The sequence below is a fragment of the Macrosteles quadrilineatus genome, unplaced genomic scaffold, assembly GCF_028750875.1.
Source record: "Macrosteles quadrilineatus isolate MER2022 unplaced genomic scaffold, UCM_ALF_1.0 Scaffold_3__2_contigs__length_128488019, whole genome shotgun sequence".
NCBI classification, from domain to species: Eukaryota; Metazoa; Arthropoda; class Insecta; order Hemiptera; family Cicadellidae; genus Macrosteles; species Macrosteles quadrilineatus.
Window position 1 is genome coordinate 70,830,486 of NW_026542596.1, and position 24,510 is coordinate 70,854,995.

General features: G+C 33.4%; 2 protein-coding genes across 2 annotated transcripts; one reads left to right on the forward strand and one right to left on the reverse strand.

The window, feature by feature from the left end:
• On the forward strand, positions 1-24,470 carry LOC128989622 (hydroxyacyl-coenzyme A dehydrogenase, mitochondrial-like). Its single transcript, XM_054411567.1, has 8 exons — positions 1-152; positions 3,408-3,561; positions 5,811-5,927; positions 6,744-6,902; positions 7,308-7,445; positions 8,123-8,285; positions 21,920-22,036; positions 23,474-24,470. Exons 2-8 carry the CDS (start codon positions 3,445-3,447, stop codon positions 23,596-23,598), a joined length of 936 nt encoding a protein of 311 aa, XP_054267542.1. The 5' UTR covers positions 1-152; positions 3,408-3,444; the 3' UTR covers positions 23,599-24,470.
• On the reverse strand, positions 10,932-20,822 carry LOC128989623 (uncharacterized). Its single transcript, XM_054411568.1, has 3 exons — positions 20,536-20,822; positions 11,895-12,002; positions 10,932-11,228 (listed from the first exon to the last, which is right to left on the reverse strand). Exons 1-3 carry the CDS (start codon positions 20,809-20,811, stop codon positions 10,953-10,955), a joined length of 660 nt encoding a protein of 219 aa, XP_054267543.1. The 5' UTR covers positions 20,812-20,822; the 3' UTR covers positions 10,932-10,952.
• Positions 24,471-24,510: the final 40 nt, after the last annotated feature.

The window sequence follows — 24,510 nt, forward strand, 5'->3', positions numbered from 1 at the left end:
GTCTTGTCATTTCCTAATGAATTAACCTGTCTCTGTAGAAGTGTAGGTACGGTAGATTAAATTTCGATAGCTCAAGATATTGGGGTGGACGTGGATGTAAAAAGAGATACATAGGCAACAATCTTAACTTTGCAATATTATCTTTGATATTGGTAAGTTTTTATTAGTCTATTTTTTTACAAAGTAAAGTAGGCCTAGTCTTTTAGAGGTTGGTCCAAGAAGCCCGGTGAGTTCAAATCTCACCATTCAATGAATAGAGGCTATAAATTAAGGAATATTGGGCTACTTATCGATTGAAACTATCGATTCGATTAGTAAATATGAGATAGCCTCTGAGCCCAGTTAAGACACTGTACCAGGCCCAACTTAAGCCTAGGAATGGTATTACCTCTATCAACGGCATATTTCATCAAACCCCAGGCGATCTGCTAACTATGATTTCACTCTTAAGTTATAGTACCTATAAGGCCAACTAACTCCCAAACTAACGGTAACCAAACCTCCACTGAGAACTATGTATTAGAAATTGTTATTGCTGAAAACATTGGGTCTAGGCCTAGGCCTACATAAAGCTTAACTTGCAAGTTAAATGTACAGACCATCGTTAGGTAAAATATAATTAATATAAAGACCTAGCCTACAAGCTAGGCCTACACTCATCCGACGCAGGACCGTCGGTCGCTCTGCCGGCGTCCTATTGTGGGATTGTTCAGACTAAAATAAATAGTGTTTTTGTTAGGCTATTTAAATTATTTATTGTGTTAATATTTTAAGTAAGTTAGGTACCGGTAAGTTACTGTTTGTGAAGATCATCAAGATGGATAATGAACAATTTATAAAATAATGTAAAAAAAAAATCTTGTCTGTAACTTAACATTAAGGTAGTCCTACTGTAAATAAAGTGAAGGAAGAACTGATACTGATACGAATAATATTGAAGCTTAGTGTCAGGTGGGGTTCTAACTGCTTAAAATCTCCAACTGCTAACTTAACTTTCTTGGTGCAATCCCAAGCTCTTGGCTCTCTTTTGCCCAACCGCATCACATTCAGCCAATGGATATCTGGGTGTTTCTTCCCCTGATTGATAGAATCGGCAGTCACTTTCCTGAACGATTTTCTTTTTTTCCCAGATGACCTCTGAGCTTTCAATGTCAGTTAGAAAACCTGTTAACATTCTTTAACAGTTCCATGCCCTGTTCTAAGAAGTGACCAGCGGGTTCCTGCCCCGCTCTGCCCTACTCTACAAGGATCGTCCTTTCCACCCAGGTTCTCCTGGTTTTGGGTGGGTCGTTCTTCAAAGGTCAGGGCATTTTACCTGCCTTTCCATGACTTGCGGTACTAGCCCGCGTTCCCATGTGTTTTTCGCCAGGGATCTGAAGTCGACCTGGACAAAGCCCCTACATGCCCAGGCAAGGCTGCTTACTACAGAAGGGCGCCTGGTATCCTGCAGGTAACGGGACCACCATACCTACAAAAGAGGCCTGGTGCCATCCTCCCCTCAGCACGGTCCACCTAACACCTGGGTTTGTTCTATAACAAAAGAGGGAAAAGGAGGGCGCAGAAGTTGGAAGAAGAATCGAGCAGAGATAGAAAGATATGAAAGACAGTTGGTTCATGCTTGGGAAGAAGAAGAAAAACTTGGAGTGAACAGACAGACCCTGCTCAGTTGAAGAGTAGGGAGGCTGTTTGCAATGGCTAGCCACCGAGCAATGGGATCGCCAACCCCTACGCCTCCAAGTGATGGAGAAACTAACTGACGAAACTGTGACATTAAAATAGGCCTAATTCATACCCAACTTTCATAAACATTACTGGAACAGTTCAAAGATAGTATGTAAAATACCCCCACCACAGCAAACCTACAGACAAAGCAAATTTCCAATAGGCTAGTCTGATTGAATTTTCAATTAAATATATCGAAACAACATTAGGTTTAACAAGTAGGCCTACCTAGGTTCACTGATACAGGGAGGGTAATAGTGTGTTGTTTAGAGAAATATTAATAGGCATAGCCTATTTAGCTTAGTAGCCTATTTTAAATAAAAATAAATTTGCCAAGTTTGATCAAAATATATCCATAAACAAGGAAACTACAACGGTTTACTCGATATCCCATAAAAATAATATACCTACCTAGGAATTTTAAATTTGGCAATTTTTTGAAAGTTTTCCGTAACCAATAGACATAACCATAAAAAAACACTTCAATATACTAAATTATTTATTTTTTAATCACTTTAAAATGGTTAACATATTGAGGAATTTATGTTTTGCGGTCAAAATTGAGAAAAATCCTTTTTTACCCAATAAAACCACGTTCCCATGGTCCGATCAAGCTGGTTTGTAAACTCATTCAAGTTCATCCCGCCCTACACCTTCAAGACAAATTTTTTTTCAAGCTATCACGTTCACGGACGTACCGGTGTATATAATAAATTGTGTACATATTATGTATAACAATTTGTAAGAATTGTATTTTTGGCCTCTAGAGACATTGAAAAATTATGTAGGTCCCAGGTCTAGGTCTTAACTTACCATGCCACTTACGGTAGCTACTTCCCTACAGGGTAATTTGCTAACTTAAAGAACAAAATGGCAGATAGGTATCTGGTTAAGAAAGGGATTTTGAAAAAAATTAATTCTAGATTTTCTTTTAATTTTTAACCCATACTTTTTGTAATTTACTGGAGTTTGGCTGTTTACTTACCGGCACCCTGTAGCCTACATAGGCTAAGTTACTGTTGGTTTTTTTATTGATTAACTTATTCCATGAATGAGCCATATCGGTCAACAGATGGAATGGCGTGGCTCATTTATGAATTATGAGCAGGAGAAATAGTTAAATACCACGAAATATTCAAGAGACTTGTAAGAATTGTAAGAACTTGTATTAAATAACAAAGTAAGTTATATACAGGAACCTTCTAATTTTACAAATAAAAGTGTAAAGATGGTATACAGTAGTTTTGGCATTACCATTAAGTACCATTCAATTGTAAAATAACTTTTTGTTTAACAATCCTAGTAGGCTAGGCATTTTGAAGGTTAAAACACTCAAAATGTTTGAAATAAAATATTCTTGAATAACTTACAGTAACCTACGGTAGTTAAATTGTATGTGCTGCATGTAGTAATACTTTGGTAATATATTTCTTGAATTTTTGTTCATCACTGTAAGCTCAGTGCCAGAAATTTTAGTTAGAGGCCTAATATTTGTAGTTTATAAAATATAAAGTATAAAGTGTGAAATTTTGTTTGTTTCCAATACTAAACAGGAAGTACAAATAATTAGAACAAGCAGCTGACAAAATCTTATCAGGAAGTACACTCGGTAACCAATGTAACTTTTGTACATTGAACCTCTTTCTTATCTTCTGATTACTTGAGTGTTTTATATTTTGTTTCAGTGATATTGCCGGATTCTAAAACTCATCATTTGTTAAAATGTCTCTTCCATTTTCCGTGTTTGTGAGAGGATTTTCCAAGTCAACGAGTGTTTCGGCTTCAATAAACCACGTGACAGTGATTGGAGGAGGGTTAATGGGCTCGGGGATTGCTCAGGTATTTAATTAGTTTAAAAAATCTATTGTTCCACAAACATAGTGAATTGTGTAAAATTATGTTCAACTATTTTATAGTATTCATATGTTTTCATGTGCAGATAAGTTCTAAGCCTAAGGCTCATCTCATTAAACAACTGTATCATATTAAAATAATTTACGACAGCATGGTCTTCATGCTTGTTGTTTTATGTACTTTTTTTTTGTTATTTTTGCTGATATAGTCTGCTATCAAAGTAGTATTATTTTTACTATTCAAATTATAGCTATAGTACGCCTAATTCTAATAGATAAATTCTTGTATAATTTGTTCATTCAATAAATAATTGTATACTAGGCTATATACCTATATACTCTAAATAGGAATTTACGTATGACAGATTGTAATTTTTTTAATTGAGCGGAGCGAGCGAAGCTCTTTGGGATCAACTTCAATGCAACAAATAGAGAAACATCACTCAATAACGGCTGAACGCATTTTAGTAAAACTTAACAAAATTACTTAGACTAATAGTGAGATGGTTTTTAAACAAACAAATTTCAATTAGATATTGCTAATGCAATTTAAAACGAACTTAAAATTTCCAATTTTTAACATTAGGCTTATGGGACTAAAGTAGCCATGACAGGTTTTTTGTTTACAAGAAAAATGTAAACAAGATACCCATAAGGTATTTCTGAACCTTCTAGACTTTTCTTTTAAACGTTTTTAAACCATTCCTATGATCTTAATAAACCAGAAAATACCGTTAAAACATTTTTTTAAGGCGCGGAATTCACTGCAAATCGAGAAAATATACGGAACTACTTTCTCAATACGCGGAGCATAAACAAGGAGCGGAGGGATACGGACCCGTGACTACTTTCTTGGGAACCTATATGTGTTGCCAGCTGATTAGAAACAGCCAATGTTAGAAATCAGAATTTAATAAGCGATATATCGAACCGCATCGAAATCGATATTTAATCTCAAATCACGTTTGTTCCGCTCAACTGGCTTTCACCTCTCTGAAAGCAACCCTAGTTTTATATTTCACTTGGAGGTTCAAGTTTGACAGTTAATTTGCTTTTGCAACCTGTTAAAACAAATCGGATTTGGTTAATCAACGAATTAAATTTTATATGCATCTTTTAGCGAATTTCCCTAGGGAACCTATTATAGTAGGTGGCATGGTAAGACCTAGGCCCGGGACCGTTTTACTTTTTCATGTTAAATGTCCCCAGAGACCAAAAACATCATTCGTTCAAATTTTTACATATGTATATTATATATATCCGTGAACGCGATAACATGAATATTTTTTGTCCGATTTTGATTCAATTTGGTTTGAAGGTGTAAGGCAGGCTAAACTTGAATGAGTTCGCAAACCAGCATGATCGGACAATGGGAACGGGGTTTTACGGGTGATTTTATTCGGTAAAAAATGGTTTTTCTAATTTTTGACCCTCAGAACACAAAATTCCCCATTTCTCTCTAGACCTTTTTAAAGAGCTTAAAAAACAAATAATTTAAACTTAGTATACCGGTATTGGTATTTTTGTACGGTTATTGGTAGGCCTAACAAAGAAAATTCAAAAAATTGTATAGGCCTATTTAAAATTCCCATGTTATTCTTATGGAGAATATTGTAAAATGGTGTAGTTTGCTTGTTTATTGATATATATGGATCAAACTTGGCTAATTTATTTATTTTATACTAAGCTATTAATATTTTACTAAAAAACTTACTTTATTAGTTTCCTTGTGTAGCAGCAAACCTAGGTAGGCCTACTTGTTAAACTTAACGATATTTAAATATATTTTATTGAAAATCAAATCAGACTAATGAAAATTCGCTTAGTCGGCAGGTTTGCTGCGACGGTGGTATTTAGGTATATATACATAATTTTTAAGATTTGTTGTAAGCTACAAATAAATAGTTTTAACTACAGACTCAAAAAGCTGGTTAAATAAACTAACAAGAGAAACAGTGGTTATGACAGTATAAATATGTTTTGTCAAAATCATTAAGTTTATGTTTTCGATGACAAGCATACGGTAGTTGAAATATGCATAGTTAAATGTTTTGATCATCTTTGGAGTTGAAATGGTAGGCCTAAACACAGTTTAAATGTAAGGCAGTACAAAATTGAGATATTAAAAAATATAATTTATTGTTTTACTTTCAGTCTATATTACAAGTTATTTTTAAGTACCATCTTTACTATAACGTTTAAACTACCCTAATAAGTTTCCTGCTTCTCTCGTAGGTGGCAGCCCAGGCTGGCAATAAGGTTACATTGGTCGAGGTGAACGATTCGGCTCTGCAAAACGCTACTAAGAGAATTGAGGACAGCTTGAAGAGAGTAGCAAAGAAAGTTTACAAGGTGTGTTTAAAATAATTTTTTTGGAAAATTCAAAAGTAATATCCTAAGGGGTTCTCATTAACAGCCAAATATATTACAGTAAAACTTCGACCAACCAAAATAAAGGAGGCGAGGCCACTTCAGATAACCTTTTTTTGTTAATCAATGGTTGGAACTTTTTTTCTGTTCAAATATCTCTAACTCCATACACAAAATCTATAATTTTTCAGTGTGGCAGATTGTGTGTAGACATTTATAAATATATAAAGGCTACTTACTTACAGTCTCGCAAAATCTATATCTTAAAATAATGGACAATGGTTTTCTGAACTTTATCTTTATTGCGGTATGAGATACGTGTCGTCTGCTCCATTACACTTTGTAGGCTAAGCCGAGCCAACTACCTGAACCACGGCAGACAAATTTGGGGTTTGGTTTAACGATGTGTGGTTAAAATGTGTTTTCTGTACGTTACCGGTAGAAATACCTAGTTAGTGGTGTGTTCTCCTAAAACATATTTTTTTGAATTCAAAAACCAATATTTCTTTGGTAATTGAATAAATCTCTGACTAAACTTAATAAGAACAGATGTAGCTTGAATTGAGATAAGTATTTTTCTTGAACAAATGTCATAGTATTAACGACTAAGTCGTTAAGTTTAACGACTTTTTGGATGCCTGGGCTTCTCTCCTTGTGACATGGAGTTTACGCGATTGTAATTTTAAAATGTCACATTGTTATGTAATATTGTAATATATTGCTCTCAATAACCATCGTACTGTCAAGAAACTATCATGTATAAATTTAAAAATTTATTAAAGAAGATGACTTGTTTAGGAGAAGCCAGCTGATGGCGAGACTTTCCTGAATGAAACCAAAAGCAGAATCAACTACTCGACTGACCTCACAGGGTCTGTCAAACAGACAGATCTGGTTTTGGAGGCTATTGTAGAGAAAATGGCTGTCAAGCATGAACTGTTCTCTAAAATAGACCCGGTAAGTTGGCATAGATAAACACTGTTAAATGCACCGACATTTGCTCATTTTCCCCACATTAATGTCTATTTAAGATTCCAACCTACTACAATAGAACTCCAAGAATCTCAACTCCAATCATCTTGCCACCTAATCAGAGCACCTCAAGGAGAAAATAAACAAAATTGTGACATGAAAAAGCTTGCAGTAGTGATGGTCAAAACTGTAAATTCTGAATCTCGAAACAGAAACTTTTCCAAAGTTTGATTGGTTTTGAGATTTGAGATTCGGTTTTGACACATCACTAGTTTTGCAGTAATCCTTAGCATATTTAAGCAATAACAGAAGATATTTTTATGATCCCTTCATTAGAATTTTGCTATTTTGTCATACCTAAAATAAATTTTTACATTACGCTGTTTGTAGGTCGCTCCTCAAAGTGCAATATTCGCATCGAACACATCATCCCTGTCTATAACTGAGATCGGCTCTGTGACCAAACGCAAGGACAAGTTTGCCGGGCTGCACTTCTTCAACCCCGTACCTGTCATGAAACTGCTGGAGGTAGGCACCTTTGAATGTACAATTAAGTTTTATATTTAAAATGGCAGACTTTTCCTGTTAACGACTGCCACTCTTTAAGACATTCTATGTAACAAAACACAGTTGAAGTTTAAGGTTATGCCTCAGTTCTAAACACAACCTAAAATAACCTAACCCAAAACAGGATTTGTAGATAATTTATCCTCAAAACAAAAACCCATAGTGGTAGTCATATAACGAAAAAGGTCCTAAATCCTCATTATTCATTGAAATTTGATTCTAAACTCAGTAAGCCTATGTCCCCACGTTGATGCTATTGTGTGACTATTATATAATTGTACAGTCATGTTTATAAATTTAATTTTACTTTTTCAACAGATAAGCCCGTTTTGTTTAATTTTTGAGTCTCCAACAAATCTGTATTCATGTCTGTAACAGTAGCAGAGTTGTTATGTGCTTTTATTTTAACTCTGACGATTGCAAAACCAATTGGGAGAAGGTAGCCTATGTTATTTAACCTAGTTGCAGTGTCAGTGGGATGATAATTTGTTCAGTGATAATTTCCAACAATAAGTTGTGTTAGATGGTAACATGGCATGGAACTGCTCTGAGCATCAAAATCATATACCCAAATTGTGAATTAAATAGGAAGGAAATTCTACACATGTTAAGTTGACAACTTCATTATATTTTGACAGGTGATCAGAACAGTTGAAACTTCAGACGAGACGTTCACCAAGTTGATGGAGTGGGGGAAGGCCATCGGCAAAGTGACCATCACGTGCAAGGACACTCCTGGCTTTGTTGTCAATCGTTTGTTAGTGCCTTTGATGGCTGAGGCTGTCCGTATGATGGAGAGAGGTGAGAAAACTTAACCTTTGGAGTTAAATCGGAATTGTAGATCTGGCTATTAGCAATAAGTCCTCCAATGATGAAGTGGTTTTAAGGTGCCCGCCTTCAAATATGCAGGGTTTGTAACAGGTTATTTTTGTTATTTTTTCGGCTCTTGGTTATTTTTTGTAATTTTTTTAAAATTTGGTTATTTTTTTTATTTTTTGGAGGATTTTGGTTATTTTTTTTATTTGTTGGAGGATTTTGGTTATTTTTTTATTTGTTAGGGCAATTAGGGTTTTATTGATCAATTTTGATGAAGCTCGTAAAACTCATGAAATGCCCCCAATGAAGAGGGGTAGGATTAGAAACATAAACCAAAATGAACATAGATTTATATTCTTGTCTTTGTACATTTGATTCTGTACCTGTGACTTTATACATATTTGTATGTGTACATATTGTTATGCTATTTAAAATTAACAATTTTTTTAAATAATTAATACCTGTTTTATTTGGTTTATGATACTTGTCAACCTGAACTGAGGGGGAAATTTCCTGCTCCAATCAGTTTATTACAGATTTGTAGTTAGCGTCAAACTAGCCAGTTTCAACAATTAATGAATGAATTAAGTAGATTTTCTGGCTGGTTAACCAACTTAACAATATCAAAGTGTTATAATATTTTGTAACTCTCTCGTTCTCTGTATAAAGAGTAAGAGATTTACAAGATTGCGACATTAAGTTCAAATGTATATAATGATTTATTGTATTAATTTAGGTGTTCACTTAATAGGGCTGCTGATATATTAAATATTTAAGTAAATAAATACAACTGAGCACCCTGTATATTATATTTTATAAAAAGAAGTGACATGTTTCGGACATTAGTCCATTTTCAAACTTCAAAATACATTAAACACTTAACTTTGATTTATTGCTATTTCAAGCAGTGTGAATTCGCTTGTATATCTTGAAATAGTTTGTAAAGAACCTATAATAAACCTAATAATTAAGAGTTATGTTTGACTTTGATGTTTTATTCAATATATATTTTTAATTTGGCGTTAACATTTATATAAGTAAAAAATGTTAGTATTAGGATTTAATCATATTTGTTTTTGTATTTTTGTCTAAATAAATGTTTAAATACCCCCGCCGCAGCAAACCTGCCGTCTAAGCGAATTTCCATTTGTCCGAATTGATTTTCAATTGATCTATTTAAATGACATTGGGTTAAACGAGTACCTAGGTTTGCTGCAACAAGGAAACTAATAAAGTAGTGTGTTTTTAGTAAAATATTGATAGCTTACTATAAAATAAATAAATTTGCCAAGTTTTATCAAAATATATCCATAAAGAAGCAAACTACAACATTTTACAATATTCTCCATAAGAATAACATGGGAATTTTAAATTTACCATTTTTTTAGTTTTCTCCGTAACCAATAACCGTACAAAAACACTTTGATATACTGAATTGTTTGTTTTTTTAAGCTCTTTAAGAAGGTTTAGAGAAAAATTGGGAAATTTCGTGTTTTGAGGGTAAGAAGTGAGAAAAACCAATTTTTACCCCATAAAACCCCCCATAAAACCCTGTTCCCATGGTCCGATCATGCTGGATCGCGAACTCATTCAAGTTTATCCCGCCTTACACCTTCAAACCAAATTTCATCAAAATCGGATAAAAACTACTCAAGTTATCGTGTTCACGGACACATATATATATATATAAATCTATATATATATATATATACCTATATATATATATATATATATATACATATATAAAAATTTGAACGAATGGTGTTTTTGGCCTCTGGGGACATTAAAATGAAAAAGTAAATCGGTCCCGGGCCTAAGTCTTACCATGAGACCTACGGTAATAGCTACTTCCCTATAGGGAAATTCGCTAAAAGGAAAAAAATCGAAAAAAGAAAGGGGAGAATGGGAGGATTTTTTTCTATTTTTTCATTTTTTTATTATTATTGCCTTAGTAGATTATCACTTACCTAGTTCAAAATATCCTATGTCATTTTTATTGCCTACATATTTTTAATATCCCAATAAAATGCCGGTTTTTGTAATTTTTAGCGACATTTTGGGTTTATTGGAGGTTATTTTTTGGTTATTTTTTTATAATTTTTGGTTATTTTTTTATTTATTTTTACCTCAAGAACTGTTACAAGCCCTGAATATGATGGTTGCTGGTTTGATTCCAAGCAAGATCGGAACTGGACCCAGACTCTCATTTGTCATTGGTCTACCAATTAGTGATGCTATCTAACAAAAGGTCAACATTATACAGTATAGTAAAAAGGCCAGGGTATGGACTGATCTCTTTCAAAACGTATAAAAATGTCAATGGCGTAGACAAATACAAAAATATGCCAATTTTTCTGTGAATAAAATGTTTGGTTATTATATCACAGTTTCTGACTAACCTATCACAATTTTCAACCTCTACATCAGGAGAGGTTATAATCTAACACTTGCGCCAGATTGGACTCTTTCCCATACAAGGAAACCTGTTATCCTCACAAAAATCCTTATAAACAACTCTGTACATCAGTTGATTATCATATCACTTTACACTTATAATGTCAATTATATTTAGGTTTTGTCCCTACAAAATTGCATTCAGAGATAGCTTCCTTAAAAGGAAATAACAAAACATAAGCAACCAATCCTAAAGTTTTAATCGTATTCGTTGTAGAATGTGTGGAGGGTTTTACAAATGACAGGATTATCAGGTTTGATGACTCTGTAGAGTGTTTCGTTGACCTTGGCCTCGACCAAGCTGCGTATCCGAGTCTTGAAGTAGTTAAGCGCAGAAGAAGTCACGGAGCTGGTTACAGAACTGCACAATTTGCAGCTTGAGCGCAGTCTAACTTCAAAGTCTCCCATGCGCAGAAACTTGACACTGTTGATGTTGATGAAACATAGGGATTTGTCTCCCATCGTGACGTCAACCTGCGACAATAAACCTTACTAGGCTGCTCAAGTACAGAAGAATTTATAGAAATTTACAACTGGCAGTTTTCTCCTGAGGGTTTCCCTGGCACAAAATCTCAAAAACTTTAACACAGATGAAACAAGGGATTTGTGGCATTCACTTGCACACAAAAATAAAATGGTAATTTTTTACGTCCATGGGTAATCCTTGACTTTTATAGTTGTTATTTTTGCAAAATTGCCTGTCTATTTATAACTAAAAAGATTAAATAAAAAACAACTTTTATTCAAACTTTTATTAGCAAATCTTGCAGTAAGGAACCTGAAGGTGCCAACAATATTTGTTTAATTTACTTTTTTGACAAGTCTAAGAATAGGTTGTATATTCATCCTAATTCCCTTTGATACGTAATATTCAGGCCTGTAATTTAATTTCTTATGGCTTCCAGTTTCCTCTGTTAAACCCATTTTTGGAATTTAACTCAATTAAAGTATTCTCATGTTTTGTAACTGTGTTAAGTATTTAAATGTTGGTTTAAGAATTATTTTGTATGCTTAGAATTTAGTTGCACACATTTTTAGGTTCAGAAAATATTACCCTTAAAATATTAAAGTCAGTTTTGTGTTGACAACTATTGAGGGTTACTTGTGTTTTCAAGTTTAGGTGTGTTGTTAACGACTTGCCTGGATTAAGTTATCCATAACTGAAGTTTCTAGGCTGCCTGAAGTACTGAGGCCCGCTACCTTGACCTTGTATTGCTCATAACTGACTGTCAAGTATAGGAAACTTATCTGCAACAATCAATACCTTCGGATACATGTTGAACTTATGATTTAGTAAAGTTGGGCAGTGATGACTAGAGCTAAAGACTTGAAAGCTTAGTTTTTCCACCATCACAATCCCAGGACGCTAGGCTTTAGTCCGGAACTGCTTTCACATTACTTCAAGACTAGTCCTAGAGGGTCGTGGCATTATCACTTAGATAACATCTATTGTTGATTGGCTGGATCCTCCCAACCTGGGACCTCAAAGATCAAAGCCCTGCGCTCTATCACTAGACTAGCTCGCTCCCCTCCAACATAGCAAACAAGCATCAGTAGCATTGTGAGTTGAAATATCCATTGGCTAAACTAAATTTTACCAGAACTATTTATTTACTGTTTATTCAGATCAGCGCCCCTTTCTTCAATTGTTATGACCATGCTCATATCAAATCAATGTTAAATGAAGTTACAAAGCTCTCCAATAAAGCCCTCTAGAATATACAACAAACTTAAAAACATGTACAATAGGTATATGTTTGATTTATTTATTGTAACAAATTTTCATTTTTTCAAATGATCATAACTCTCATTGATAATATACTGGATGAATTCATGATTCAATTCACACAAAGTATTTCATTCCATACCATCAACAGTTTTATACAGCTCATTCTAAGGAAAGGAATATTTTTCTTATCATTCTACTGATATTGCTAATCCTTTTTTAATTTTCAATTGGTTTTAGTCAGACCAGAACCAAAGCTCCCATAACATTTAATAGCATTTATTAGGGGTGTGCGAGTACTCGAATCTTCGAGCTTTTTGGTCGAGCTTTTCATTATTCGGCTCGGCTCGAGGCATTTTGAAAAAGCTCGAAGTTCGAGCCGAGCTTTTAATACTAAGTCAAAACTAAAAAAACACTTTATCTAACACAGCTATTCGTATCGTAATATACAACGCAGTGCGAGTGCGTGATTGGCTCGTCGCTATGACGACACATGGTTGCCGTGACAACCTACAGTGCGCACTGAGCACTGCGCCTTGTGTGGGAGGGGAGATTATACCAACAAACTATTTCAGGAATTCTATTTTGGGACCGATGAAAGATAAGGAAGAAACAAAAAGTGGTCACGTGTGCAAATGTAGTGGGCGACACAATAAGGCTGTAAACGAGTATCGTCATGCCGTTGTTCCTTGTTTGTTTACTTTTTCAGATTCCTTATCAAACGCCCCTATCTGCTATCTCTCTTTCTCTCTCTCTCTCTCTAACAGTGTACTGATTAAACAGATTGTGGTTGACGACTTTTCTACTTATAAGATTCCCTGCGGTTATTTTAGTTCAATCAAACCCATAACCTTTCTAATGTTTATCAAAATAATTAATTAATCTGTTTTGTATTTTATTCCCTACCAACCCCTATTTACCATCTATATTTTATAGAATAAAATGTTTGTTTATAAAGTTTGACTGGTCACACAATTTTGTACCTATTTTATTTTGTTTAAAAGTAGGGGTGTACGGATATCTGAAAAATCGGGTAACCGGGCCCAAATTCAATATCCGACACTATCCGTTATATATCCGGCTTTTTCGGATAGACAATATATTTTGACGTTTTGGACAGAAAATTAAATCTCCATAGCCACCATTAGTTTCCCAGGACAAAATTACAGCAATACGTTTCCAACGACCTAACAGCAAACGGCAAAGAAGCTGTATGATGCAATACTGATAACTAGTTTAGTCCTTATCGGCTGTTTTGCTTTACGATTAGATTCGTCTGGAACGAACGGACATAAAGCAGAAAAGAACTACCATGGTCAAATGAAAGTCAACTCGTGCTTGTCTCCCTCTTGATACTAGGGGCGCTGCGTAATAGTTTTTTTTACAGTACTGTTTCAAATTCAAAGTAGAAAAATCTAGCCTACTACTGTGAAGTTACGTAAACAATAGATTTAATGTTTCCAAAAAAAAAGTGAGAATAGAAACAATAGAAAGGCAACACAATAGAAGGGTGGGAGGGGTTGGGCAATGACCTCGAAAGGAGCGCGGGTATAGTGAGTCAAGTAGGACCGGAGGGGGAAGGGGTGGGTAAGACCTTGAAGCTATATATAGACTAAGACTTCCACTACTTCCCTAAACCTAAAGGACTGGCCGGCGAGTGGTATTCCAATCACAGGACAAGATACGTTGTGTTTTAGGTATTCATTGCCCGGTTTGACTTTGGATTGTCTTACTGTGTAGAAACTTTGAATAATAAAAAATAAAGTTAGAACTAACCACGATTATTTAGCATTGATTGTGTACATATTAAATGATTAAACTATAGGGACCATGGATATATACAAACTTTTGTCGTGATTTTAATTTCAACATCAAAATACAATATTGCACAATCGTGATATTTTAGGTCATCGACCTTTATTATGCATCCGGTATTGCTGTTTCGGAAGAGAAGCACGTTGATAAATTATAAATTGATATTCCCGTAGTTAAAAAGAATTATTTTGTAAACCTATAAAACAAAATCATAAAATCTTACATAAAGATAACAATAACGGAGATTGTAAAAAAGGTATAAAGATAACACATTATTCTTTCTCTTTGTTCTTCTATTTCTTGGGTTTCCCTTCATCACGCATTCAACAAGTTGCCATGGTTACTAATCACGAATGTCGTTATCAGCTTTTGTGACATAGCGCACAGCAGGGGGGTAAAACTTGACGAAAATCGGTTAATTTTTACCTATTATTTAATTACCAATGAATGTACTACTTTATTGGTATTTGGTACTGTATTAATAATCGGTCAAAATGGCCGATTTTTGTCAAATTTTACACCAAATTTATTGAAATTTCAAGGTGAATATTAATAAAACAGTTATTACCAAACATTTGTATTCATTTAAAAGATTGATTTGTGGTATTGGATTCCCCACTGAGTGCAGCCGAGCGGCACTAATGAGGGTCGGACCTTCTTGGGGGTGAACAATAGACGGCTTATCAGACCCTCCCCTCCCCCGTGGTCTGGAGGGTGTCCTCCTGATTGCGAACAGTCCAGACTGCGAACATGTTTGGGTCTACGAGGTGGAGGGGGTCGTCCGTGGGGTGGGGAGGATTCCTGATTGCGAACACAATTTGAGTGGTTGGGGTTTTCAACCCTTTCATAGAAACCCTTAACTAAATGATTTAGCCTAAATCACAACTTAAGACTGGTAATATACATAATGGAAAGGATGAATGTTCTTGAAGACACATATCTTTATGAGACGTAGTATAATTATAGGTAAAGCCCCTTATTAACAGGCAGATTCTTCCAGACTCACAAATTCGTTCTGATAATAGGTATTTAAAGTGGCTGTTTATTTAAAATTAATTATAATATGTTTGACTTGAACAAGCAACTACTAAACAATCTCAGAGTAAAAGAAATGAAACAATCATTTCATATGAACTAGGGTACCTGTTGCTCGAAATCAAGCAACTATCAAGTGCCGGTATTATAGGTACAGAAGTTATTTTAAAACTACAGTAATAACAGTAATAATTTTCGATGAGTTTAAAAGACCCGACTAAATGCTTATGTGACTAATTTTCATACTCACGCTATTAAATAGCTCTTTGAAATAATAAACGCTTCTTGTATTTTAGTATTTTTTGGACCCGGCCTTATTTTTTAGTGTTTTCTACAAATGTTTCCCGACTTGAAGCTTTTAACCAGTAAACATTTCTTGAATGTATTTATTTGATCGGACTTTAGGTAGGTTTACTTTATCACTGTGACAGCATCTGTTGTATATTCTTCATGTTTTTAAGTTGCTTAGCATAACTGACAAAAATGATTCATCTTCCCAAGTGAGTGTGTACCTGGATTCCTTACTGTGAGACGAGGCCTCTCCTCTACTCTTCTTATTCGTATAAGATTTCCTATTAATTGTCTCCTCCTCCTGTTTTCAACATTTCTCCTTTAAACTCAAGAAATTGTCTGTTCTTCCAACAAAACTGATTGACAGTTTAGATTTGTCTATTACCTCATAAATATTACAAACATCAATATTTACTCCCAAAAAGTTGGTGAGTTTTTTTTATATATAGTTGTTTTTGTTTTAAATTTGTTTTCAATGTAATTCTTATGGGGAAGATGCGACCTTTGATAGCGTCTCGTGCCCTTAAGGGTAAGAGTTTTTTAAGTTCTAAAACCTTTATGCAATACTACAACTTGAGAAGAATTATTTGACACCTCAAACGTTAAAATCGGTCCAGAAATAGGAGTTTTGTTCACAAAAATAGCCTCACATATTAATATAGGAGAAACTAACTATAGTTTAACATAATTAGCCGAAATATCATGCATTTGCCAATATCACATTCCAAACTCAATCATTACCTAAAAAAACATCGTCAACGAGCAATTTAAATAGCAACTAAAATAAATACCATCCTTACATACATCTTACATCCTAAATAACATGTAGCCTATATGCATTACACATTACAACATCAATCATTCAATCACATTCCCAACTCAACAAGCAATTAAAACTCACGTTCAACAACAGCTACTAAACCATCTTTACAGATTCCAAAATATTTGTTCGCAGTCTGGACGACTCATGTTCAGGTAGTCCACAGCATTTTTGAGGTGTTCGCAGTCTGGACGATTTTACCCTTGTTCGCAATCTGGACTGTTCGCAATCAGGACACAACCGGTCTGGAGAAAGCTTGTAAACAAACTATGTCACAAGCGACTTGACATTGGGCTGCTTCGTCATTCAATGTCGCGTTGCTGTTCTGTTCAAGAATCAAGAAGAATCAAGAATATTTATTTGCCATTAAATAACAGAACGTTACTGTTATGAAAGACAATCTGATTGTCTCAGTCTGCACTGCATATCTCGTCAGGCCTTCAATCGATATCCTTTTATTTCTTGCATCTTAATTTAGTTCAGTTCAGTTCTTATCGTGATTATCTACTATTTGATGTCTTGACAATTCTCAATGTTTTTAAACATACTAGTGAACCTGTGCGGCTCAATGCCCCGCAAAATAACATATGAATTTAGAAAACAAATTCATCGTATTATATTGACTCGACGACGAAAATTATACAGTAATAATGAAGCCTTGTAAGGGCAGCAGCACAGCCATTTTCTAGCTGTATATTTAGTAAATTAATAAGTGTTCAAGTTCAAGTATGTTATAGGCAGCGAGCAAGGTTATAGGTTAGTTATTTGAAAGAGTTTTAAAACACATTTAACAAAATATTTTATCATATCAAACCATTAACCAATAGGCCTATGTAGCATATTTTGAGGGTCATAAAAATGCTGCTTGAAAAAAACAAACTTTTAAAAATAAACACTAAAAAACAATATTTTATCACAAAAGCACTTCCATGAATACTACGATTTTAGCCTTAAAGTTACCTTCAGGAAGATTACCCTGGTCAGAGTTTTCCGTAACGAATATGCGTATCGTATTAAAAGATGGATCCTTACTTAAAACAACATATAGGCTAATATAGATGCTCATGACTGAAATTGGTCTGGGTAAGAACAGCGCTGCAAATGCCAAAGGTTACAGAAATTAGCATCTTTCCGTTTTAAAAGGTATGTTTGTTTACGTCCCCACTCACTTGTTCCAGTTAAGACTTTACATTCTATTAAGTTGTTAACCATTCTGATCACATGAAGCCTTGTGCCATTAATAAGGCCTTTTTTGATGTACAGTATTAATATTCCTCATCAAAAAAACCACTGTCCCCTTTTATTAGTCTAATCTGTGTCTTGGCAATCCACTGACCTCTATATTTAAAAACTCAGTTGGATTTTCTAGATGGGTGTCTCCACCTTCGTCTGTTTTCAAGGACCCACTCTTCTTCCCCTTGGTATACTGACAATTAATTACCTGACTTGTAAAGTTCATGTAGTAATTCATTAATACTGTTAGTTTATAAAGAAAAATTGATATAAGTTACTAACTTAATATAGATAAGTTGCTTGGTGCTTTCATAACTGCAAACTCAAAATACACCCACAAGTAAAAAAGAATCAAGATATTGGTTTAAAAAAAACTATGTTTGTGTAGTAACATTATTCACATGAAGTAGATGATTTGTTTGATTTGTCGATCAGCTGTTAAGTTTCAAATGAATTAATAATGTCAAAGATTTGTGATTTAAATACAGTACATAAATATTATTATATTATTATTATTATCAGATTTACTATTTCATGAAACTGGAATATTCCCCATTGCAAAATTGTTTATCAAAGATCTTCTAATTTTTATATTTAAAAACTTCAATTCAATTTTTACCTCCATAACCCACACACATAATACAAGATATGCAAATAGAATTGGAATTTCTACTATTCAGCAGCACAAATCCTTTTCAAAAACAAATTGTTTCTACATAGCACATATTTTGTTCCGGAATTATTCCACTATGTATAAAGCAACTCAGTTATTTCATTCTCCTACATTAGGTGTATTCAAAAATCGAGTTAATAGATGGTTATTGGATATCAGCGATGAAGAGGCCGAGGCTCTTATCACTACTGATAACAGGCGACCTGCCACTGTCTGACAGCACTAAACGGACCCCCTCTGCAAACTCTTGCAACCAACAAAATTCTTTTCCGTTTTATTTATTGGCTTCCCCTTTAAACAATTCTGTTATTAAAAATTTTAATTAATATTTACTCCAATTTTATATATAATCTACTTATTTTTATTTTTACAGGTTCCCATAGCACTTAGTACATTTTTATTTAAACTTTTTCTTCAATTGCAAATTAGCTCAAAAAATACATATATAATTTTTAGCAACTCGAGTCTACGCACAGACCACTGAGGTCTATGTAGACTCATTTCCATTATATATTAAATTAGTTATTATTCAAGCCGGAGCAAACACTCAACTAGTATTTAAGTTTTTACTTTTATAACTTATAAATTAATTTTACTAGAATTAATTTACGTTAACAATTACTGTATAATGCTTCAGGGCTATATATATTTTTATTTTATTTTATTGAAAAATTGTAAATTTGTATATATTGTGGAAATAAACTGATTTGATTTATAATAAAGTTTTCTAAATCATGGTAACTTATTCTCCACTAAATTTTACTATTCCCAGCATTAAAATAAAGTAGTAAGATCCATTATGGTCAAACTTTAAGGTACACAATCCTTGATTGAAATGTAGTTGGTATACATTATAGTCATAATACACAGCAATTATTATGTAGTAGACTTTGACTATTTTCAAGTAACAAACATATGTTTCTGTAAATAAAAATTATCTCCCATGTTATCCTTATGGAGAAATACGAAACTTTAAAGGGCTCCAGAGCCTCAATCTCTCATTATTTCTCTAAAAAGAAAGTTTCCTGCACAACTTCACGTTACCCTCTTTCCAATGACACCAAAAACATGTCAATCGGTTCAGTAGTTTCGGAGGAGTAATTGTCACAAAAAACCTGCTTGCGTATTAAATAAGTACGAGAGGTCGTCCAGTGGTCGAAACTCTACCAAAAATACGTAATGTACTCACTTATTTATTTTCACCCCACACTGTAAAAAAAACATGTGATTTAAGTTTCTCCCATTTGTTTTGGTTTTCTGTTTATATTTCGTTGTTATTTCGTTACCAGCATGGCAACGCATAAGATCCATGTTAATATTTTCAAATTTTTTAACTCATTTTTTGTGCTTATCTTTGAGCCTATTTAAATTTATAAAGGGATTCTGCACACCTACAGGAAAATAGTTTTCTAACGGTATGCGTAGATTTTCCCTACGATGAACACGAGCTGAGAAAAAAGGTTTTAAAGAAACATGCTTGCCTATTAATATATAGATAGATAGATTAAAATAACATTGTGTTTATTTAAAAATTGACAGAACATTATTATTATTATGCACTTTTTTAAGAAAAAAAGTTTAATAACTTAGATAAGGTGACGCTAGGAAAAGCTCGGCTCGAAAAAGCTCGAGCTCGAAAATTTTTTAAAAAGCTCGGCTCGGCTCGGCTCGAGGTTGAAAATCACTATTTGCACACCCCTAGCATTTATACACTCATAATTTATTATTCACCATGGCCTTAATTACTAAGGTTTGTCAACGGGTGTAATACCAATTATTGAGGATAATTTAAACCAGCCACTATAAGTCAAACCAATATCAGTTACAATTTACTGCTTTGTATATAAAGGAAAGCAGAGTGGCTGGGTAGGATTTGTGTTGATAGTTTTGAGTGTTGATAGTCATGAGGGATAGACTTAAGATAGCTTACCACCAGTTACCTGAGAAAATTAGAGTCTAGAAACTGATAAATACACTACAAAAAGATCACAAAACATAAAACTGGTATTACGTTCTAATATGTTGAAGATGTCATTTCAGGCAGTAGATTGATGAAATACAACAGTAAATATTACTTCCCTCAAGGTCCAGTTTAAGAAAAGTCTGATAAAACTTCGAGCTAGGACTTGACAAAAAATAATATTTCGTAGTAGTACTTTAACTTTGTCATAAAAACAATTTTACTCACCTCTAAAACAATGTTAACACTATTATTGAACACCTGGAGATTTACATCGCCCCTTCTCCTGATGCTGTTCAGTCTAGCCAAGTTGCCGAAGTTTGCCTCCACTTTTCCATGATCGTAAAGAAACGAGGAAGATATGTTGGTGAGCCTAATATTGTCCGGGTACTTGGAGATCAGCTGTTGCATTAAAAAGTCTGCAACATTGTTGATCAGGTGTTGATCGCATTGTTGTGACCTTGATAAAGGACAGAGAAACAGAAGTAGTAGTAGTACCAACATTGCAGCACTGACTGGCCAGACTGAAACTGGGGTCAAGTGAGTAAACAAAGCAATTACTCATACAATCTGAGTCATCAACTTCAATTCCAGAAAATGCTGAATTCGACTAAATGACGTCTTTGTCAGTAAATTGTGGGACATGATGTGTCATTGCATTGTTAACTTTGTGTTCCACTAGAAATATTAGTGTTTGCACTAATGAAAGCTGAATTTTTATTTATTTTATGAAGTTCGCTTTCTAAATAACTTTTTACATATTTGTTTTAGTTTATGGAAAGTTTTATCTTAGACTCATTTTACTCATGCTTTCAATATACAACCAAAAGGCACATTTCTCAAACAGAGGTGTTTACCGTTTATTTTGTGTTTATTTTCTTACTCAAATTGTTCTTATTCAAAATATTTGTTTGGTTAGACATTTGGATGTAGATAAATGTTGTTGCTTGAACATATTTTTTTGCAAATAATTGTAGTTAACCCAGCCTGTAATTGTAATTAAAACTAGTAAAACAGGCCTATTAGGCTATGTTATGACTAAAAACTTTATAAAATTGTGAAAACAACATAAGTTAATTGAAAAAGAAACAGTGCAAATCAAACAAAGGAATAACATTTTTTTTAATTTTTACAATTAATTCTATAAAAAGATTAGCTGAGAATCTCTGAGTCCTCAGAACATAAATGTATAATATAATGTATTTAGTTGTATAAGAACTAAACTGAGTTGTGTCATATGTTTACATGTGATGTATCACAATCGTGTAAACTTCGTGTGACGAGTAAACATTAAATTTTATTTTATTTCACAACATTACAAGGCCGTATTTCTAATCCTGATGTTCTGATTTTAAAAAGTTACGTAATTTTATTATAGGCATTTTCCTTTACTGTGCCCAATATGTGATGCAGTTTTCAATCGTGCTGATTTTTCTTTTTAATAACAAACTAGTTGTAAGTGATCTAAAGTCGCATTTAAATTTTACTGCTTGTAGGCATTTTTCCTATTGGTGTATTTCCAAGTTACCCTTGGCGCTACAAGGCCTTGTTTATAATGCTTAACCTTTTTTTATTGTCCTGTAATCCAAAATTGACAAGGTGTTTTCTGCAGGTGATGCTTCAGCCAAAGACATAGACATTGCCATGAAGCTTGGTGCAGGTCATCCTATGGGACCTTTCGAGCTAGCAGATTATGTCGGCCATGACACCACCAACTCCATCCTTACAGGTCTGCATTTCATATACAACACACTCTATAAAGTTGACTGTATCTTAATTAGCAAATGTATTTTACTGTGTTTAAAGAACATTTACCGCATGAAAAGAAACAAGTTTGTGTAAGGGGTGAAAAATATGAAATTGTTTATGGTTAATGTTTATAGTGATGGACAAGACCTTTGGGCGGGACCTTTTATCTCGAAGCTTTGGGCGGGATTGAAATACTAACGGAATATATTTTCAAGACAAGATTTAAAAAAAAATTTATTAAAAAAAAAAAACACTGCAAAATGTTTTTGCAAAACGTAAATTGCAAACTTCTAATTTAAAATTTTAAAAAATTTAATTTAAAAAAATTTAAATTTTAAAATAAAAAATGTGAAGTATTTTTGCAAAACGTAAATTGAAAACTTTTAATTTAAAATTTAAAAATATTTAAAATTAAAAAAAAACTGAAGGCGTTTATATTAATCTAGTTATTTATTCTTTACATGGAAAAATATTGCTTCAATCGTTTTATTATTTATTTTGACATAGCAGATGAGAAGTTTTGTTAGTTTAAGCAGTGTGAGACATGTTTTACTACTGTAAACATAGCCAAAACAAGTCACTCCAAAATCATTTAAAAAATAACACAAGACTTAACAATTGTGACTTGATACTTAACTAGTAATACTGTTGTTTTTTTTTTTCAAAGTTGAACTATATACTAACTGATATCTCCATGTTTCCTATGCCGAAGAGTTATTTTTAATAAGTTAGGCCTTATAAGTTTTTTTTATATACAGATTTTTTTAGTAATGTTTTTTAATAAAAGATTTTAAATATTTTTGTCTATTTATTGTCAAGTTTTTAAAACTTGTAAATATTTTTGAACTTAAAAAGTAGATATTAATGTTTTTTATAACTTTTCATTAAATCTAGTCCCAAAAAAAAAAAAATCCCGTCCCGCAGGAATTAAAAAAATCTTGTCTCGTCTGAAGTGAAAAATCTAGTCTCGTCCATCACTAATTGTTTATAATATGAATTCGCTGTAAACTGAATAAGTAATTTTTTGTACTGCATAGCATCTTTCATTTGGTCAATTATTCCTAGTTGTGACCAAATGTTTTTTTATAACTGTTAGATTAATTGTTTCAAGTTCGTTTTCAGTGGTGGTAAGTTTATTTTGTTTGAAAGATATTTGCAGACAATTTCTATCAATGATTAAATCAACTTTCATTACTATTTGGGATCTGAAATCTGACTCTGTCTTTGCGGGAAAGAAACCTATAAAATGAGATTAGTAAACAAACCGGGTACGCCTGGAAACAAACAGATGAAAACAACCGTATTTGATTTGACCGCATGAATAAAAAGACAAAGAAAAATGGTTTTTTGTGTGGTTAGGTCTTAAATCGATAAAAGAATTTGCGTATGATTGATTTGTGGCATTCTCTTCTTGCAGGATGGTATGAGAAGTTCCCTGACAACCCTTTGTTCGAGCCTCTCAAGTCGATGCAAGAACTGGTCAAGCAGGGCAAACTGGGAGTCAAATCTGGTGAAGGCTACTACAAGTACGAGAAGAAGTAAACGCTAGACAAACATCTACCAATGAAAGACTGATCTGAATTAATCAATGTATCGTACTTTTGTCTTATATACGTAAGTTTGTTCGCATGGTCTAAGGTTTATCTAAAGTATGTTGCTCTTAAAATTTTCGAACAGAAAGTCTTGGCACAAATGACTGGCGAATATTCTACCAATGACATGTTTTGCATCAGGTAGTTCACAGGAGTACAATTGAATTTATCGACCAAAGCTGTGCTTTGATTGATAGTGTAGTTGATGTGTGTGTTAAAGGTTTCAACGGATCAGAATATTTACTTGAAGTAATAAGACATATTCAGTAATGAGTTAAAATATTAAATCATGATCCAGTGCACCTATTTGAAACACCGATTAGGGTTTTGTACATTTTTTAAATTTGAATGTTTAATAATTGCATTGTTAAAAAAACATAAAAATGAGTTAACGCCTCAATTTTATATCTTTGTACTCAATGTGTCATGATTATATTTTAAAGAGTGAAGTAAACAATCTAATGTTAAGTACTGTATGCCTGTCGTGAAACACAAAAGATTGTGATATTTTAAATGTTTTGTATAGTAATCACAGACTGAATGTTCAAATTGGTTTAAGGCTATTTTGTACGATTTAGTATGTTGGAAAAAGTAAATAATTGGATTAAACTAAAATAAATGTTAATGAAAATGCTGTCCTGAGGCTGTAAGCTGAGTGAAGTAATTTTTAATTGATAATTTCTACTTTAAAAACACATGTTGTAATGTCTAATTTAAGCTGACCTTTGACTTTTATGTACTAAATTCATTGTTAAAAGCTATTATTGTCCACAATCGTTACAAACTATTTTTCTACAGAGCAAATATATGCATTGTTACGTATCCGTTTTGATTATCTTTACCCCTTAATCCTTCAAAATTT

What these genes read in the sequence shown, in the direction of transcription:
- LOC128989622 (XM_054411567.1), top strand. Translation starts at nt 3,445, where the DNA reads ATGTCTCTTCCATTTTCCGTGTTTGTGAGAGGATTTTCCAAGTCAACG. An exon ending in TAGCAAAGAAAGTTTACAAG is followed by an intron (nt 5,928 to 6,743) that starts GTGTGTTTAAAA and finishes TGACTTGTTTAG; the next exon opens with GAGAAGCCAGCTGATGGCGA. An exon ending in TGTCCGTATGATGGAGAGAG is followed by an intron (nt 8,286 to 21,919) that starts GTGAGAAAACTT and finishes TGTTTTCTGCAG; the next exon opens with GTGATGCTTCAGCCAAAGAC.
- LOC128989623 (XM_054411568.1), bottom strand. Translation starts at nt 20,811, where the DNA reads ATGTTGGTACTACTACTACTTCTGTTTCTCTGTCCTTTATCAAGGTCA. An exon ending in GTGTTAACATTGTTTTAGAG is followed by an intron (nt 12,003 to 20,535) that starts GTGAGTAAAATT and finishes TGATTGTTGCAG; the next exon opens with ATAAGTTTCCTATACTTGAC. An exon ending in TTATGGATAACTTAATCCAG is followed by an intron (nt 11,229 to 11,894) that starts GCAAGTCGTTAA and finishes TTATTGTCGCAG; the next exon opens with GTTGACGTCACGATGGGAGA.